Here is a 20223-nt window from a genome sequence, read left to right on the forward strand (position 1 = left end):
TGCCAGAGTGGAGACCTACGCTTCCTGCATTATCCAATGACACAAACAATCACTTTGTAGTTTTGCTTGTGATACTGCAGTGTATAACGTTCCCGAGAAATATGAGCTGATGGCTGGGGTATCTGATGCATGCAGGTTTGCAGTTAGAAAAAAAAAGCATCCAGATGTGGCAACCCATCTAAAATCATGAACATTAAAATTCTCAAAGACCAGCTACTACCTTACCCCAATTTGAGAGGATAGGCTGAAATGAGGATTTTTGGTACTCAACATAAAATCTCTGAGCCTTCATTGGGGGCCACAGGAAGACCATTCTGCTGCATATATACCTGGGATATACTGTACGTCACTCTGTATGTGGATCTGGTGGCCGGATAGGATACCTCTCCGTGTACAAATAAAGGAATCCAGCCCTCGCTAAGTAATCAAGCGATATAGATTTTCCTGAAATATGCAACATTTCAGTCAGGAAGACCTTTTTCAGATGAATTGCAGTCAGGAAACTATATGAAAGAACGCTGATAGGAGTAAATGCCCAGGTGAATAGGGCTATTCACCCCTGGGCATCTACCCCTATTCTATCAGCAGTCTGTCATATAGTTTCCTGTCTGCAATCCATCTCAAGAAGGAAGGTCTTCCTGACCAAAATAAAGAGAATTTTGTTTACTTACCGTAAATTCTTTTTCTTATAGTTCCGACATGGGAGACCCAAACCATGGGGTGTATAGCTTCTGCCTCCGGAGGACACACAAAGTACTACACTAAAAGTGTAGCTCCTCCCTCCGAGCATATACACTCCCCGGATGACAAATCCAACCAGTTTAGTGCCAAAGCTGAAGGAGGACATCCACCCATAAGTAGAGATAGAGTAAAACCCGGAATAACCGGAACTTCTGTCTACAACAACAGCCGGTGAAAACACACGGAACAAGAAAGCTGCCAACAGGCAACAGGGAGGGTGCTGGGTCTCCCATGTCGGAACTATAAGAAAAAGAATTTACGGTAAGTAAACAAAATTCTCTTTTTCTTTATCGTTCCTTATGGGAGACCCAAACCATGGGACGTCTCAAAGCAGTCCATGGGTGGGAAATAAACAGAAACTGAGAAGTAGGCGAAACCTAACTTCACAAATGGGCGACAGCCGTCCGAAGGATGCGTCTGCCCAAGCTCGCATCTGCCGAAGCATGAGCATGCACTTGGTAGTGCTTTGAAAAGGTGTGCAGACTAGACCAAGTGGCAGCCTGACAGACCTGCTGAGCCGTAGCCCAAGAGGCACCGACAGCTCTGGTCGAGTGCGCCTTAATCCCCGGCGGGGGAGGCATCTGAGAACATTGGTAGGCATCGGATATGGCCGACCTAATCCAATGAGCTAGGGTCGGTTTAGAAGCCGAGAGACCCTTGCGCTGACGTGTGGTCAGCACAAAAAGAGAGGTGCACCGCCTAAGAAACAGCGGTGCGTGACACATAGATCCGGAGCGTCCGCACCAAATCTAAAGCATGCAACGCTTTCTCAAAGCGATGCACAGGGGCCGAACAAAGGGAAGACAATGAAATGTCCTGGTTAAGGTGGAAAGGAGACACCACCTTAGGGAGAAGGCCCGAAGTTGGACGGAGAACCACCTTGTCTTGGTGAAAAAAAACAAAAAGGGTGACTCCGAAGAGAGCACAGTCAAATAAGAGACTCTCCTGAGAGAAATTATGGCCACCAGAAAGACCACTTTCTGTGAAAGACTAAACAACGAAACTTCCCTAAGAGGCTCAAAGGGGGGTTTCTGTAAGGCCATGAGGACCAGAGTAAGGTCTCAGGAATCCAGAGACCGCCGGTAAGGCGGAATGATGTGAGATGCGCCCTGCATGAAGGTGCGCACCTGGGCCAGTCAGGCGACACGCCGCTGGAACAACGCTGACAGAGCCGAGACCTGTCCCTTGAGGGAATGAGGGACAGACCTAGCTGCAGGCCGGACTGTAGAAAGGACAGGATGGTCGGCAAGGAAAAAACGGCCAAGGAGCATGGCCGGAAGAACGACACCAGGACAGGAAAATTCTCCAAGTCCTGAGGTAAATCCTGGCCGAGGAAGACTTCCGAGCCTGAGTCATAGTGAAGATGACCTCGGAAGGAATGCCTGAAGTCGTAAGGATTCAGGGCTCAAGAGCCACGCCGTCAATCTGAGAGCCGCAGAATTGTTGTGGAAAACGGACCCTCTGAGAGAACGTCTGGCCGGTCCGGGAGATGCCACAGCACCTCTACGAACAGACGGAGCAGGTCTGGGAACCAAGCTCGCCTGGGCCTGGGGCGATGAGTACGACCCGACGGCCCTCCATTTTGATCTTGCGCAGGACTCTGGGCAAGAGAGCTAGAGGGGGAAACACGTAGGCCAGACGGAACTGGGACCAATCTGGAGCCAGCGCGTCCGCTGCCAAGGCCTGAGGATCGTGGGAGCGAGCCACGTAAACCGGGACCTTGTTGTTGTGCCATTAGATCCACTTCCGGAGTGCCCCGCCTGCTAAATTGACCGGAACACTGCCGGATGCAGGGCTCACTCGCCGCTGTCCACGGTTTGACGGCTGAGATAATCTGCCTACCAGTTTTCTGCGCCTGGGATGTGGACTGCGGATATGGTGGACTTGGAGTCCTCCGTCCACTGAAGGATATGTTGAACTTCCAACATTGCTAGGCGGCTGCGAGTCCTAGGACTACAGCCCTGATTTCTAGCACATTGATCGAGAGGGCTGATTCGGACGGAGTCCAAGTGCCCTGTGCTCGGTGGTGGAGAAACACTGCTCCCCAGCCGGATAGACTGGCATCCGTGGTGAGAATCACCCATGACGGGGCCAGAAAGGAGCGTCCCTGGTACAGAGAGAGGGGCCGAAGCCACCACTTAAAGAGAGCTCCTGGTCTGTGGCGACAGAGCCACCAGCCTGTGCAAGGAAGAAGTCCCTTGCCCCAACAACGGAAAATGTCCAGCTGCAGGGGACGCAGATGGAACTGGCAAGGGGAACCGCTTCTATCGACGCCACCATCTGACCCAGCACCTGCATGAGGTGCCTGATGGAATGACGGCGGAGCCTCAGCAGAGAGCGAACCGCCAGATGAAGAGACTGTTGTTTGACTAAGGGCAGCTTCACAAGTGCCAGCAGAGTCTCGAATTGCATCCCTAGGTACGTAAGTTCCTGGGTCGGGGTCAGAGTGGACTTGCAAGCGTGGCGAGAGTGAGCGAGACATTCCGCTGACAGTCTGCACTGGATGAAGCCCTGACTAGAAGGGCGTCCAGGTAAGGAATCACTACCAACCCCTGGAGGAGCAGAACCGCAACTGGTGAATACACGAGGGGCCGTGGCTAACCCAAGGGGAGAGCCACGAATTGGAAATGTTCCTCTCCGATTACAAAACGTAGCCAACGCTGGTGTGAAACTGCGAATGGCACATGCAGAGAGACATCTCTGATGTCGATGGATGCTAAGAAATCTCCTTGGGTCATTGACTGATCGCAGAGATTCCATGCAAAATTGCCGCACCTGAACATGCTTGTTGAGAAGCTTGAGATCCAGGTCGGAAAACACCGTCCTTTTCGGGGACTAGGAAGAGATTTGAGTAGAAATCTCAGAACCGTTCCCAGTCGGGAACTGGTACAATTACTCCATTGGCCTGCAAGAATGCCACGGCCTGTGAGAAGGCGGCGGCTTTGGAGCAGGGGGGAGTTGTCAGAAAAAAATCTGTTTGGCGGCTGGATAGAATTCTGTTCTGTAGCCGTGGGAGATGGTAACCCACACCCACTGATCGAAGACGTGTTGCAACCACACGTCGCCCAAGAGGGAGAGCATGCCACCGACCAAGGACGTTACTGGCGCGGCCAGATAATCAAGAGGAGGCTGCCCTGGTGGCAGCAGCTCCTGCCGACTTAGGACGCGGCTTCATGCGCCAGTTGGTTTACGGACCTTGGCTGAGTTAGTGGACGAGGCCGAGAGCTTAGAGGACGACCAGTTAGAAGAAACGAAAGGAACAAAACCTCGACTGGTTCCTGCCCTGGAAGGTTTCCTGGGTTGTGGCATGGAAGTACTCTTCCTGCCAAAAGCTTCCTTAATAATTTCATCCAGTTGTTCACCGAATAGACTGGTCCCAGCAAAAGGGAGTCCAGCAAGGAATGTCTTAAGAAGCATCTGCCTTCCACTCTCGAAGCCACAGGAACCTGCGGATAGCGAGGGAAGTAGCCGAGGCCACCGCAGTGCGGTGACAGTCTCCAGCTATAGGATGAAAAGACTGAAGCCTGGAAGTTAAGGCAACCAATTCGGGCATAAAGGCCCTGGTGAGGGAATGCATCTCCTCCCGAGAAGCAGAGATGGCTTTGAGAGCCCGCACTGCTGCAAAAGATGGGGAGAACGAGGCCCCTGCCGCCTCATATATAGATTTGGCCAGAAGGACAACCTGGCGGACAGTGGGATCCTCAGAGAGGTGCCGTCAGCCACTGATACAACTGTCCGGGCTGAAAGTCTAGACCCCGGAGGGTCCACCCTTGGTGAATGAGCCCACTCCTTGACCACCATTGGTGGAAGGGGGAAACAGTCATCAGAACCACGCTCTGGGAAGCGTCTGTCAGGACAGGCTCTGGGCTTGGTCACAGTGACCTGAATGCTGGAGTGGATAAGGAACACACTCCTTGTTCTCTTAGGCAAGGTATACTGATGCTTTTCTGCCAAAGAGGGGTGCTCCCCTGATACAGGCGGATTGAGGTCCAGGACAAATATAATGGACGCAATCAAATCATTAGCATCTGCGTCACTTTCGGACAGATCAATAGGGTACATGGAGAGCGTCCGAGCCCCCAGTAAGGCATCCTCCTTGTCCTGCGAGTCAGCTCGTGAACCAGAGCCGTGGGGCGAGGAGGGAAAGGGGACCCTGCGTCTCCATTTTAGGAGGACGGGCTCCCAGATGAAGAATCCTCTGTGAGCTTTGCTGAGCGAGCCGTAGCAGCAGAAGCGCCCTGAGAAGGGGGCTGATGCATGCTCAGCAGTGTCCGGGACAGCTGTCCCCTGGAAAGAGGGATTCTACCCCGGAGCCGGAGCAGCCGGAGGGACCACTGGGGATAAGCCTCCAGGCTGAGGCACCACTATGTCAGAGCAGGCATCACAATGTGGTTATGTGCTCGGTACAGACAGTACGAGTCAACATGCGGTGCATAATAAAAAACAGCCTTGCAGCCCTGCACTGATATGAGACATGCTGCAGAAGTGGGGGCTCTGTCCAGAGAGACCCCCAGCAGAGTATATAAACAGAGTATATAAGCAGCAGCACAACCAGAGGTTGTGGCTTGCCAGACCGTATAACATAACATCTCTGTGCCCTCCAGATTCCCCAGAAGTGGGGGCTTTTCGGAAAAAAAACCCCAGCAGAGTATATAAACAGAGTGTATAAGCAGCTGCACAACCGGAGGTTGTGGCTTGCCATACTGTTTAACATAGGGGCATCTCTGTGCCCTCCAGATCCCCCATAACTGGGGGCTCTGTCCCAGGCCCCCATTTGTCACAATGTGTTTGCAGACATTGATCTCTGTGCCCTAGAACGCTGAGAAAATGGCGTCCGCAGCGAGGAGAGGGGGCGGGGCCTACTCTGAGAGCAGGACGGAGGGCCAATGAGGCATACAGGGGATGGAAGCTTTCCTCAGTGAGGAGTGTCCCTTCCCTGTGCTGAGCAGCCGGTGGGCGGAGCCACCCTGTCTCACTGCACTGACTGACATAGAATCGAAACTAGGCCTCAGGCGAAGCCGGGGCCTAGATTTAAACATGCGGCCAGCGTGCAGGCACCATCGGCGCGGTTCTCCAGTGAAAACTGGAGAACCGGCCGGAAATGTTAAAACATACATATAACACATTCTCCCCCACAAATAAAGTACAAGGGACCCCTGGAAAGACCACTTTCTGTGGTAATAACGTCTCAGTACTTAGCTTGAGACTCAGGTGCCAGGTCCCTGGGGGGTCATCGCTCCGTCCGGCAGGATCCTGAACAGGGCTGCAGATGGAGACCGGTCTCCTGCAAAGCAGTGAGAACCGTGATGGCTCCCACTTCAAGCCAGAGCCTCTCAGAGGATGTTGAAGGAGCGCGGCATGTGAAGGCTCCAGCCCTGAAATCAACCTTAACAGCACCGCCGACACAGTGGGGTGAGAAGGGACATGCCGGGAGTCCAGACATGGACCCGCTTTTCTTCCAAATCTTTGAAATCAAAAATCAAAGGATGCATGTGTGTGTGTGACCTCCTGAACACAAAGCATTGAACTGGTTGGATTTGTCATCCGGGGAGTGTATATGCTCGGAGGGAGGAGCTACACTTTTAGTGTAGTACTTTGTGTGTCCTCCGGAGGCAGAAGCTATACACCCCATGGTTTGGGTCTCCCATAAGGAACGATAAAGAAATTACATATTTCAGGATTGCGATTTCCAGTAAAACTTATATCTCTTAATTATAATTAATGAATGCTGCTGCCACTATGAGGCTGAAACTATGCAAAATAATTGTCTCCTCCTCTGCAGGTTACACCCGCCAACTGGCACAAAGCTATTCAGTTAGTGAGCAAGCAGTAGGAGAAGCAAAAAGACATAGCACTGGTGAGCTATGGAAAAAAATGGGCATGAGAAGAAAGGAGTCTTGAATATCCACTGAGCAGACAAATTTGTTGGGATTCAGGGAGGTTCTCTCTGATCGAAGCGACTCCATTCTGAAATGATGACAAACATACTTTTTCAGTAACAGCTCTAGGGTGGGTCAAATGAAACAGTCTTTTTTGGCGACTACAAAAAAATTTGAGCACAAACCCGTGTAATGTTCTCCTAGCTGGAGAAGAGAAGAAGTGGCCTTGAAAAAAAACTTGGAATGAGGGTGGAATCCCTTGGCAATGGTACTCAAAAATACAGTCATGGGGGGGAAATGAGGCAAATTCTATTTTGTAATCAGAGGCAACCACTTCTCCGATCCCATCTTCAACTACAGAAAGCCAAATGTCCTGAAAGAGAAGGCTTCCGGCCACCCAGAGAGGCCTCCCAGGTGGGTGTGGTCCATCAAGAGGAGTAGAACCTGTTGGATCGGTTTCTGGAAGCTCTGGACTGTTGTCCACGAGAACGCCAGAAGGGAGCTGACATAAACAAAGGTCTCTTTTCTGCTGTCTTAAAGTCTTCTCTTGATGGTTGGACCCTTCGGAAGTGGAGCACGGCCGAAAGGACCGAAAAGGCATGGTCCTATGTCTGATAGGAGGGAGGGTGTCTGGGTCTTTGTTGAAGGAGCAGGGTACGCATACTGCCAGTGACCTTCTGAATAAATCTAGTACAACTTGGTTCTATACAAATGTTAACTTTGGAAGGGTAGCCGAGTGAGAGACTTTTTACATGCTGGGTCGGTAAACCAGGCTTTGAGCCATATTAATCTGAGGATAGCCACAGATTGCTAGAGGTTTGAATGGCACAATTGGCTGAATCAAGGGAGGCAGAGAGAAGATATTTTCTGGTGAAAGCAATCTGGTTGGTTAGATCTGCCAAGTTGTCAAAAGAGGCGCCGGCGAGAATGCCCTGTCACAATTGCTTGGCCCAAGCTGAAACTGATTTGGAGACCCATGTAGCAGCAGAGGGCGATCACGTTGTGGAGCCAGATTTGAAATCTGACTTTGCAATGGATTCCATGTGCCTGTCAGTGGGATCTTTGAGGGAAGCTCTGTCGGTAAGCAGGAGGAAAGTCTTGGTAGAGAGGTCCACAGTCTTGGTAGAGGGTCCACAGTGGGAGAATCAATCCAGTTCTATAGAAGCATTAGGGAGTGAGAGAGAGAGAGACCATACTGTAGATACCAGGGGAAATGGATCTGAATAAGGAGCCTGAGCTAATCCTTTTCTCTGATCTTTAGAGTGGCCAACGGCTACAATACGAGTTGGCAGTGGGAACCTGAGGTGGTAGGGATGCTAGGAAGACTGTCCAGAACAGAGACTATAGTCTCTAAGACATTAGTTAAGTTCGTTAAGGACTGAAAAAAAGAGAATTTTGTTACTTACCGTAAATTCTTTTTCTTATAGTTCCGTATTGGGAGACCCAGACCATGGGTGTTTAGCTTCTGCCTCCGGAGGACACACAAAGTACTACACTTAAGAGTGTAGCTCCTCCCTCTGAGCTTATACACCCCCTGGTAGCCAGTCCTAGCCAGTTTAGTGCAAAAGCTGAAGGAGAATAGCCACCCACAAGTAGAACCGAGTAACAACCGGAACAACCGGAGACTCTGTCCACGACAACAGCTGGTGATAACACACGGAACAAGAAAATTGCCAACAGGCAACAGGGAGGGAGCTGGGTCTCCCAATACTGAACTATAAGAAAAAGAATTTACGGTAAGTAACAAAATTCTCTTTTTCTTTATCGTTCCTTTGGGAGACCCAGACCATGGGACGTTCCAAAGCTGTCCCTGGGTGGGAATAAACAGAAAAAACTAAGAAGTAGGCGGAGCCTAACTTCACAAGTGGGCGACAGCCGCCTGAAGGATGCGTCTGCCCAAGCTCGCATCTGCCGAAGCATGAGCATGCACTTAGTAGGGCTTCGAAAAGGTATGCAGGCTAGTCCAAATGACAGCCTGACAGACTTGTTGAGCCGTAGCCTGGTGCCTAAAAGCCCAAGAGGCACCGACAGCTCTGGTCGAGTGTGCTTTGATCCCCGGCGGGGGAGGCACCTGAGTACTCTGGTAGGCGTCCGAAATGGTCGATCTAATCCAACGGGCCAAGGTCGGCTTAAGCGGGCTTTACACGCTACGACATCGCTAATGCGGAGTCGTTGGGGTCACGGAATTCGTGACGCACATCCGGCCGCATTAGCGATGCCGTTGCGTGTGACATCGATTAGCGATTTTGCATCGTTGAAAAACAGTGAAAAATCGCTAATCGGCGACACAGGGGTCCATTCCCAATTATCGTTACTTCAGCAGTAACGAGGTTGTTCTTCGTTCCTGCGGCAGCACACATCGCTGCGTGTGACGCCGCAGGAGCGAGGAAGCTCTCCCTACCTGCCTCCCGGCCGCTATGCGGAAGGAAGGAGGTGGGCGGGATGTTACGTCCCGCTCATCTCCGCCCCTCCGCTGCTATTGGGCGGCGGTTCAGTGACGCTTCAGTGACGTCGCTGTGACGCCGCATGGACCGCCCCCTTAGAAAGGAGGCGGTTCGCCCGTCACAGCGACGTCGCCGGACAGGTAAGTATGTGTGACGGCTCTGGGCGATGTTGTGCGGCACGGGCAGCGATATGCCCGTGTCGTGCAACAGATGGGGGCGGGTACCCACACTAGCGATATCGGGACCGATATCGCAGTGTGTAAAGTAGCCTTTAGAAGCAGAGAGACCCTTGCGCCGCCCTGTGGTTAGCACAAAAAGAGAGGTGCACCGCCTAAGCGCAGCGGTGCGAGCCACATAAATCCGGAGAGCACGCACCAGATCTAGAGTATGCAGCGCTTTCTCAAAGCGATGGACAGGGGCCGGACAGAAGGAAGGCAAGGAAATATCCTGGTTAAGGTGGAAGGGAGAGACCACCTTAGGAAGAAAGTCCGGGGTCGGACGGAGAACTACCTTGTCTTGGTGAAAAAACAAAAAAGGTGACTCCGAGGAGAGCGCAGCCAAATCAGAGACTCTCCTGAGAGAAGTTATGGCAACTAGAAAGGCCACCTTTTGAGAAAGACGATACAAAGAAACCTCCCTAAGAGGCTCAAAGGGGGGTTTCTGCAATACCGTGAGGACCAAGTTAAGGTCCCAGGGATCCAAGGGCCGCCGATAAGGCGGAATGATGTGAGACGCACCTTGCATGAAGGTGCGGATCTGAGCCAGCCGGGCGAGACGCCGCTGGAACAGCACTGATAGAGCTGAGACTTGTCCCTTGAGAGAGTTGAGGGACAGTCCTAGCTGCAGACCGGACTGTAAAAAAGACAGAAGGGTCGGCAACGAAAATGGCCAAGGAGAATGGCCGGAAGAGCGACACCAGGACAGGAAAATTTTCCAAGTCCTGTGATAGATCTTGACGGAGGAAGACTTACGGGCCCGAGTCATAGTGGAGATGACTTCAGGAGGAATACCAGAAGCTGTCAAAATCCAGGACTCGAGAGCCACGCCGTCAATTTGAGTGCCGCAGAATTCGGGCGGAAAAACGGACCTTGCGAGAGCAGGTCTGGACGGTCTGGAAGATGCCACGGCATCTCCACGGACAGTTGGAGCAGGTCCGGATACCAAGCTCGCCTGGGCCAGTCCGGTGCAATGAGGATGACTCGACGGCCCTCCATTCTGATCTTGCGTAGGACTCTGGGCAAGAGAGCTAGAGGGGGAAACACGTAGGACAGACGAAACTGGGACCAGTCTTGAACCAGAGCGTCCGCGGCGAAGGCCTGAGGATCGTGGGAGCGAGCCACATAAACCGGAACATTGTTGTTGTGACGGGATGCCATTAGGTCCACGTCCGGAGTGCCCCACTTACGGCAGATTGACTGAAACACTGCTGGGTGCAGAGACCACTCGCCACCGTCCACGGATTGACGGCTGAGATAATCTGCCTCCCAGTTTTCTACGCCAGGGATGTGGACTGCGGATATGGTGGACTTTGAGTCCTCCGCCCATTGAAGAATGCGTTGGACCTCCAACATTGCCAGGCGGCTGCGTATCCCGCCTTGGTGATTGATGTAGGCAACCGCTGTCACGTTGTCTGACTGGACTCGAATGTGCCTGCCCGCCAACAGGTGCTGAAAGGCTAGGAGAGCTAGAAGCACAGCTCTGGTTTCCAGCACAATGATTGAAAGGGCTTAAGTCCAAGTGCCCTGAGCTCTGTGGTGGAGATGTACCGCTCCCCAGCCGGATAGGCTGGCATCCGTGGTGAGAATCACCCAGGACGGAGCCAGGAAGGAGCGCCCTTGGGACAGGGAGAGGGGTCGAAGCCACCACTGAAGAGAGGTCCTGGTCCATGGCGACAGAGCCACTAACCTCTGTAAGGAGGAAGGCCGCTTGTCCCAACAGCGGAGAATGTCCAGCTGCAGAGGACGCAGATGGAACTAGGCAAAGGGAACCGCCTCCATGGAAGCCACCATTTGACCCAGCACCTGCATCAGGCGCCTGAGGGAATAACGGCGGGGCCTCAGGAGAGAGCGCACCGCTAGCCGGAGAGACTGCTGTTTGATTAAGGGCAACTTCACAAGTGCCGGCAAAGTCTCGAACTGCATCCCTAGGTACGTGAGACTCTGAGTCGGAGTCAGAGTGGATTTGGGAAGATTGACAATCCACCCGAATTGGGCTAGGGTGGCGAGAGTGAGCGAAACACTCCGCTGACAGTCTGCGCTGGATGGACCCTTGACCAGAAGGTCGTCCAGATAAGGAAGCACTGCTAACACCTGGAGGTGCAGGACCGCAATCACTGCCACCATGACCTTGGTGAATACCCGAGGGGCCGTGGCTAACCCGAAGGGGAGAGCCACGAATTGGAAATGATCCTCTCCTATCGCAAAACGTAACCAACGCTGATGTGAAACTGCGATTGGCACATGTAGATAGGCATCTCTGATGTCGATGGACGCCAGGAACTCCCCTTGGGTCATAGAGGCAATGACTGATCGCAGAGACTCCATGCGAAAATGCCGCACCCGGACATGCTTGTTGAGAAGTTTGAGATCCAGGATGGGCCGGAAGGTACCGTCCTTTTTTGGAACTAGGAAGAGATTTGCGTAAAAACCTCTGAACCGTTCCTGAGCGGGAACTGGGACAATCACTCCGTTTGCCTGCAAGGACGCCACGGCCTGCGAGAAGGCGGCGGCCTTGGAGCAGGGGGGAGTTGAGAGAAAAAATCTGTTTGGAGGGCTGGAAGAGAATTCTATCCTGTAGCCGTGAGATATGATGTCTCTCACCCACTGATCGGAGACCTGCTTTAACCAAGCGGCGCCAAAGTGGGAGAGTCTGCCACCGACTAAGGACGTGGCTGGAGCGGGCCGAGAGTCATGAGGAAGCTGCCTTAGTGGCAGAACCTCCTGCGGTCTTCTGCGGACGCGCTTTTGGGCGCCAGTTGGATTTCTGATCCTTGGCTGAGTTAGCGGACGAGGCGGAAGGCTTAGAGGATGACCAGTTGGAGGAACGAAAGGAACAAAACCTCGATTTATTCCTACCCTGGGCGGGTTTCCTGGTCTGTTTGTGGCATGGAAGTACTCTTCCCGCCAGTAGCTTCTTTAATGATTTCATCCAGCTGTTCACCAAACAGCCGTGAACCAGCAAAAGGGAGCCCAGCAAGAAACTTCTTGGACGAAGCATCTGCCTTCCACTCTCGAAGCCACAAAATCCTGCGGATAACAAGAGAATTAGCTGAAGCCACCGCAGTGCGGTGAGCAGCCTCTAGCATGGCAGACATGACATAAGATGAAAAGGCTGAAGCCTGAGCAGTTAAGGTAACCATCTCAGGCATAGATTCCTTGGTGAGGGAATGCATCTCCTCCAGAGAAGCAGAGATGGCTTTGAGAGCCCACACTGCTGCAAAAGTCGGGGAAAACGCGGCCCCCGCAGCTTCGTACACAGATTTGGCCAGAAGGTCAATCTGACGGTCAGTGGAATCCTTAAGTGAGGTGCCGTCAGCCACCGACACAACGATCCGGGCTGATAGCCTAGACACCGGAGGGTCTACCTTTGGGGAGTGAGACCACTCCTTGACCACCTCAGGTGGAAATGGAAACCGGTCATCAGAACCACGCTTTGGAAAGAGTTTGTCAGGGCAGGCCCTGGGTTTGGTCACAGCGGTCTGAAAACTAGAGTGGTTAAAGAACACACTCTTCACTCTCTTAGGCGAGGTAAACTGATGTTTTTCTGCCAAAGAGAGTTGCTCCTCTGATACTGGCGGATTGAGATCCAGCACAGAATTAATAGAAGCAATCAAATCACTAAGATCTGAGTCACCCTCAGAGAAATCGATGGGATACATAGCCTCCGAGCCCCCAGTGAGAGCATCCTCCTCATCTTGAGAGTCAGCTCTTGAGACAGAGCCGTGGGATGGGGAGGGGGAGGAAACCCTGCGCCTTCTCTTAGAAGGACGGGGTCTGGGATCAGATGATGAATCCTCCGTGAGCTCTGATGGACGGAGGTCAGAGGATAGGAGTCCTCTGTCAAGAGTATTAGAGGCACCCTGAGAGGGGGGCTGATGCATATTCATAAAAGTCCCATGGACTCAGCAAATGACTGGGATATGGACCTAGTAAAGGACTCTACCCAGGCCGGGGGTTCAATCACAGGTGCAGCAGCAGCCTGAGAGACTACTGGGGGTGAGACTCCAGGCTGTGGCACCGCCAAGTTAGAGCAACCATCACAGTGTGGATAAATTCTCGGCTCAGGCAGCAGGAGCTTACATGCAGTGCATGCAGAATAAAGCTTTGGAGCCTTGCTCCTCGTGTGAGACATGCTGCTGGAGTGGGGGCTTTGCAGAGAATGAACCCCAGGGAGAATATACAGAGGTCCACAACCGGAGACCGGCTGTGGCTTACCAGACCGCTGAGCGCAGTGTTGTGTGCCCTCCAGATCCCGAAGCCCGGTCCCCCAGAGCGCAGCACCTTAGCAGAGATGCAGAATGCAGGATGTCCCAGAGCAGAGTGAACTCTGCCTGAGAAATGGAGGGGGCGGGACTAGGGGCGTTCCTATAAAAGAGCGGGAACTGGAGGGCTATAGAGACCTGCCGGGAAGGAGGGACGCCCCAGCAGTGGGGAGTGTCCCTCCCCTGTGTAGAACAGCCGCCGGGAGGAGCCGAACCTGTCCCTCTGCATGAGTGACATGCGAGGGCAGGAAAACGAAACTAGGCCTCCGGCGAAGCCGGGGCCTAAATTTAAGCGGCGAGGCCGACAAGCAGGCATCATCGGCGCGGTTCTCAGGCAAAAGCTGGAGAACCCGCCGGAAAAGTTAAAAACAATCACATACAGCATACTCTCCCCTTACAATAAAGAACCGGGACCCCCAACATAAACGTCTCAGGTACTTAGCTGCTGAGACGCAGGGCCATGTCCCTGGGGATGAGTGCTCCGGTCCAACAGAATCCTCAAGGGGCTGTGGATGGAGACCGGACTCCTGCCAGGCATGGAGACCGTGCTGGCTCCCACTTCAATCCAGAGCCCAGAAGGGATGGTGAAGGAGCGCGGCATGTAAGGCTTCAGCCTTGTAAATCAACCTTAACAACACCACCGACACAGTGGGGTGAGAAGGGACATGCCGGGAGTCCAGACATGGACCCGCTTTTCTTCAAACTCTTTCCAAAAGTCAAACAATCAGATGAGAATGCATGTGTGGATGTATGACCTCCTGAACACAAAGCGATAAACTGGCTAGGACTGGCTACCAGGGGGTGTATAAGCTCAGAGGGAGGAGCTACACTCTTAAGTGTAGTACTTTGTGTGTCCTCCGGAGGCAGAAGCTAAACACCCATGGTCTGGGTCTCCCAAAGGAACGATAAAGAAAGAAAGACAACCCTGGCCAGGAAGGGGGGGGGGCGCCGACGTCATCTCCTCACAGCTCTTGAGGGATCTACATGGACAGGCGACTGCAATAGGAGCAAAGATGGGAAGACTGACCTGCAGAAAATTTGCATTCCATGAAGCACACGCGAAGTGCATGATGAGAGTAGTGTGTGGGCAAGAAACCTCTTCCTTGGAGTTCGACGTAGGGGGAATACAGGAGAAAAAGAGGAAGAAGGAAGTCTGTAGAGGTGTGACTGCGGAGGAGGAGACCCACTATACTGAGAGTCACTCAGCAAGCACAGAGCTTACCCGACCTGACCGGAAGGATCCATTAGATACAAAAACAGGAGAAGGACTCCACAGCAAGGAGGGCGCAAAGTCTGTAGAGCACCAGGGGTGCAGGACCGCCGTGTGGGGAAGTTGGGCAGAAGATGCCTACTCCAGAGGGGGATGAGCGAAGACTAAAAAACGGCACGAAATGACCACGCTAAACTGAAAGGCCTGGAGAAGTTATGTCTGCAGGGCCCTTCTTGGAAAGCATGCAGAGAAAGCCAGCACAATGAAGACAGGATAGGGGCGTGACCTAACCAAGAGATAGGTAGCAAAGAAGTTGGGTCCTAAATTTTCAGCTAAGGCCAAAGAGGGAATCGAAGCAGCACGGTAGCAATGGGACCATGGGGAAAAAAAACACGTGCCATCAGGAAAATGAGGGTTCCCCCTATGTGTAAGAGAGGGGAAAAATATGGGAAACAGATATGGCTATCTTGGGAAATGAGGAGTAAGTATCGTTGATCTGAAGGACCTTAACCTGTGAGACGAGACGTAGAGTACCTAAAGACCTGTAAAGATGAAAGGGTGACTCCTCTTCACAGGCAGTGTAGACAGTCAACAAAAACCTCTTGAAGAGCTTCCTGGGATCGTGGAACATCTGCTCCAGACACAGTGTTGCTATATTGAACAATCGGGCCAAAGGGGTAAGGGCAAGGACCATCTGCCTTGTCACGTCCACGCTCTTGATGCGTTAGTGGTTAGAGTCCTGTCGTGCAGACCAGAGAGGGTACCGTGTGACGGGTTGCACACTGTTCTCAAGGTGGGATAATGGAGCGAGCGATTACATTGTTTCCCTCACAAGCAGAATCTGAATGAAAAATGGAAAAGGTGAATAAAAAACAAGATTGTAGGTAGAAATGTTGCTGAAGCAGCCCCATGTCTGCCCACTACTGACACTAACCTAAAAACCTGTCTGTCACTTGGTGTACTCTGCTGAGGAGCAAATGTTTTTGTATAGTAGCAGCCTCCTAGTGGCACCAGCATGCACCCCATGGTCTTTCTGAGTCCTCCAATGAAGCGATAGAAAAACATGGCGAACTCCAATTGAAGCCAGTCTTATCCGCATGACATCTATGATGTCCAATGTAGACGACAACACTATAATGAAGACCATTGTGTTTCCAGTGTCCAACATGTCCACCAGGCAATATAACGCTTTTTTGTGTAGATTTGTGATGAAGGCTCTAACACAAATGTGAACAAGGCATAAGATGCTTCTCCCAAAACACAAGAGGGCTACAAGTGATTAGAAACGCTGCAATATTCACTATGTATATTTAATGTAAATTGTATGGTGGCTGAAGGATCTTGGCAATGACAATCACTTCAGCACATGATAAAGTATGCAATACAATCACAAGTGCGAACCTTTTTCTTTCTGAAATTACAAATCTAAGCAATATATAGTTTTGTAAAATACACAAAAAGATCTTTACTGACCTTAAAGCTTCAGAGATCATTTTTATTTCCTCTTGTTCAAGATCTGAAATAAAATCTGTACCATTTTTCAGGCATTCAGGAAGATCACCTAAAAAAATATTAAACTGTTTGTATATTGGAAACATAGCAAACTGAGGGGTTTTGTTCCTACTGACAAATGTATTTAACGCAAAATGTAATACAGTACTAAATAGAGCTCTTAGACCTGGTAAGGCTGGTGTACTTCACGTGAAACTATGTCAGAATAGCTGTATAATCCTTTTCTTTAGCTGCCTGATAAGATGTCAGTCATGAAGGGCAACACGGTGGCTCAGTGGTTAGCACTGTTGCCTTGCTGAGTTCAAATCCCACCAAGAAGATTGTAGGTTCTCATATGGATTGCTCCGGGTTCTCTCTTTTTCCTCCCACACCCCAAAAACATCCCTATAGGATGTATTCTGTATTGAGAGATGTTAGATACATCTAGATGGAATGTGACTGGAAGTGTGCAAATCACATACTTGTGGCCACATGACCACCAGCTTCCCGCAACAGCGAATTCTCACTGCGCACTGTGTGTGATGTGAGGACTGACAAGTCTGCAATAACAGAGTGACTGTAGACTTGTAGCTTAAGGCCTAGGACACACGGCGAGAAAAACAATGCAAGTGGAATGCGATTTAAAAAAAAAAGAAGAAAAAAAAAAAAACGCATTCCACTCGGACCAATATTATGGGGCAGCTCCCATGAGCTATTGTTTTCTCAGCCCTAACCGGACTGAGAAAACAGTCGCAGCATGCTTCAGGTGGAATGCGATCTTGTTCCACTCGCACCCATACAAGTCTATGGGGCAAGAGAAATATCGCATTGCTCTCGCGTTACATCGGTGACGCGAGAGCAGTGGGATTCTCGCAGCAGCCGGCAACGGAGGAGATAGGGAGATAAATCCCTCCCTCCCCTCCACAGCGTCGGCCTTCCCCTCCGCAGCTGCGGTTTTGACACTTCCGCCCCAGGGGACTCAGAACCGGACCGGACTAGTCCAGGGACGTCAGCTGTGGTGGGGTCCAGGTCCGTGACCCTGGCAGTGTCTTTTAGAGTAAATAAAAGGGGGTTATAAATAAAAAAAAATAAAATGAAAAGAGTTTTTGTCGACTATGCCACTTGCGGTGTTCGGCCACGTTATTTGGGGCCGCCACTGGAGGTTTCTGCTGGGGCTGATGGAGTGATGCAGCCTGGATGGTTAGAGCTCTCTGCAACCAGGGACAGGCCCCAGCAGTGGATGATTGGTTGTAGTGGAAAAACAGTCTATGTGAGTGCACACTGTCAAGGAAGCAGTCTACACCAATATTGAAGTTTAACTTGCCTTTCTTTACTTTGCTGTGGTGGTACCTGAACCCGCGGGTGCCGGTCCCAGGTGTATCTGCTCCCCTTGTTCTCCATGCCAACTGTGACCTGGGTTGGCTGTACTCCATGTACACTTGTTGATGGTCTCCCATGGCCTAGAGCTACTTGGGAACCCCTCTGTTTCTCTTGGTCCTATTGCAGGCAGCCTGGGCTATTTAAGTGGTTCAGTCCCCGGTCCCCTCTTCGCTACTGATGCTTCAGACTCTTTTGGTGGTGAAGAACCCTGGAGATTCCTTCACCTGGTAGAATTGACAATGTCCATAAAGGGTTTCACTGACCTAGGGATCTGCACCATACCTTGTGCTGAGGTCTGTGAGCTCGGTTCCGTCCTTGCACAGACACGTTGCAGTTCCTGGAGTCTTGTACTTCCACAGGGGTCCCACAGGTCCTGGAGTTCCTGGTTCCTCACGTCACGGTCCTCACTCCTTTTCACAGCACTCCTTTCTCACTGCAGGTCTTTTTCTGTCTTTTCACTTTCTACTACTTCCGACTACTACTCCTCTCCTCCTCTCCGTCACTTCCTTCTTTCACCTCATTCTCTGACTCTCCTCTGACTGATTCTCCTGACAGACTCTTCTATCCTCACCTCATTCTGACTGCACACCACTTCCTGCCAGCTTCGCAACTGACCACTGGCCCCTCCCCCTCACTGGGTCTCTCCCTATAGGCTGGGTGGCTACATCCAATCAGTGCCCTCCCCCTTTACCTGTTAATAGGTAGTCTCTCAGGTTAGTGTCGGGGTTGTGTATGTGGCCTGAAGGTGCTGGTGTACTTACTGGCACGGATATTCTGGGGTTTGGGTTTCCACGGTTACATTTGTGGCACCTGGTACTGCAGGGGTGCTACAGTCTGATCGCACGATCGGACCACAGTCGCATGATACTTGGCTCCCGCTGTGCTGCGAACGTAAGCAGAGTGTCTTGCAAGGACACGCATAAATCCCTGTGTGACCTCAGCCTAAGACCGAACAACCCCTGCAATGATCAGGTGGGAAAATGTTCACTAAAGATTATACAGTTATTCTGACATAAATGTTCGCAACAAGTACACCAGCCTCCTCAGTCGCAGTTTACTAGGTCGGGATGTCCACCTCCAGTAAGTGTATACCCCTGGAAATGGTTCAAGACAGTGACTTCGTCTGCTTTATTATAGTCGATGGCCGCGTCGGGGCATACGTCCGAATCCCATCCCCCAACAGGAACACTGTGTGAAAATTATTTATTAACATGTGCAGCTTGTATTGTGAAAGTGGTAAAGAGCTGCCTCTTGGAAAAAGTAAAGAGCAGACATCTCCATACATTACCATTCTTTTCCTGGATTATCTGAATGGCTTGTAGCTGAAGCTCAATGTTTTTCTGCAGCATCATTTCTTTAAAGACAAGAAAATCTTCTACAGCAATCACAGACTGCAACATATTCTGTAAAAGAAGGACAATTTATGACATATAACAATACAGCTTGAAGGTTATGTCCATTCCTATATTTCCCTGTCGCATCAATTAAAGCTTAGTTTATGGCAGTTCAGAAAGTAACAGCACACGGTGATTTCCATGTAGATTAGCTAAACTCAGGTCAATAGGAGGATTACAATTGTATTATCTCTTAATCTACGTTATCCTTCAAAGGCCGTCCGGAAAGATTTATAGCAGAAAAAAAACACAGCACATGGTGTCCGTCAGGACTGGAAACAATACATATTTACTGCAGGATACAATGCGGATGTGTCTGCGCATGTGGTTTGATTAAATATGGTGTAAAGAAATGTATACAAACTCAGGCAATTGGCTTAAGGCCGCTTTACACGCTGAGATTTCGCTAGCGAGATCGCTAGTGTGTGTACCCGCCCCCATCGTCTGTGCGTCATGGGCAAATCGCTGCCCGTGGCGCACAAAATCGCGCTGACCAGTCACAGACTTACCTGCCTAGCGACGTCGCTGTGACCAGTGAACCGCCTCCTTTCTAAGGAGGCGGTTCGTTCGGCGTCACAGCGACGTCACTAAGCGGCCGCCCAATAGAAGCGGAGGGGCGGAGATGAGCGGGACGAACATCCCGCCTACCTCCTTCCTTCCTCATTGCCGGCGGCTGCAGGTAAGGTGAGGTTCCTCGTTCCTGTGGTGTCACACACAGCTGCCGTAGGAACGAGGAACAACATCGTACCTGCAGCTGCAATGATAATTGGGAATAGGGGGCATGTCACCGATTTTGAAAGTTTTTGCAACGATTCACAATCGCTTATAGGTGTCACACGCAACAACATCGCTAACGCAGCCGGATGTGCATCACAAATTCCGTGACCCCCAACGACATCGCTTTAGCGATGTCATAGCGTGTAAAGCGGCCTATAGTCATCATGTGAAAACCATCCAATATACCCAAACTGGCAAAAGTATTGGGACACCTCTTAATCAGTGAATTCAGATTTTTCATTCAGTCCCATGGTCACATATGTATAACAACCAGCTCCTCACATGCCGTCTGCTTTTACTAACATTGTAAAATATTGGGTCGTCCTAAGCTCACCGATACCAGCGTGGTCCATAAGGCGCCACTGCTGTCAGTTCATGAAGTTTCTTCCCGCTTAGGGTACATCCCCACAATCAGTGTCCAAAACGC

The 20223-nt window shown here is 51.2% G+C and overlaps 1 protein-coding gene across 1 annotated transcript in view; it reads right to left on the reverse strand.

Moving 5' to 3' along the window:
* CFAP36 (cilia and flagella associated protein 36) overlaps positions 1 to 20223 on the reverse strand; it is a 95055-nt gene that overhangs the window by 37077 nt on the left and 37755 nt on the right. The window contains exons 4-5 of the mRNA XM_075339378.1: positions 18914 to 19028; positions 16228 to 16315 (exon numbers count right to left, since the gene is read on the reverse strand). Coding sequence (XP_075195493.1) covers positions 16228 to 16315; positions 18914 to 19028 — 203 coding nt within the window. The remainder of the gene's footprint in view (positions 1 to 16227; positions 16316 to 18913; positions 19029 to 20223) is intronic.

The sequence above is a fragment of the Anomaloglossus baeobatrachus genome, chromosome 3 (assembly GCF_048569485.1).
Source record: "Anomaloglossus baeobatrachus isolate aAnoBae1 chromosome 3, aAnoBae1.hap1, whole genome shotgun sequence".
NCBI classification, from domain to species: domain Eukaryota; kingdom Metazoa; phylum Chordata; class Amphibia; order Anura; family Aromobatidae; genus Anomaloglossus; species Anomaloglossus baeobatrachus.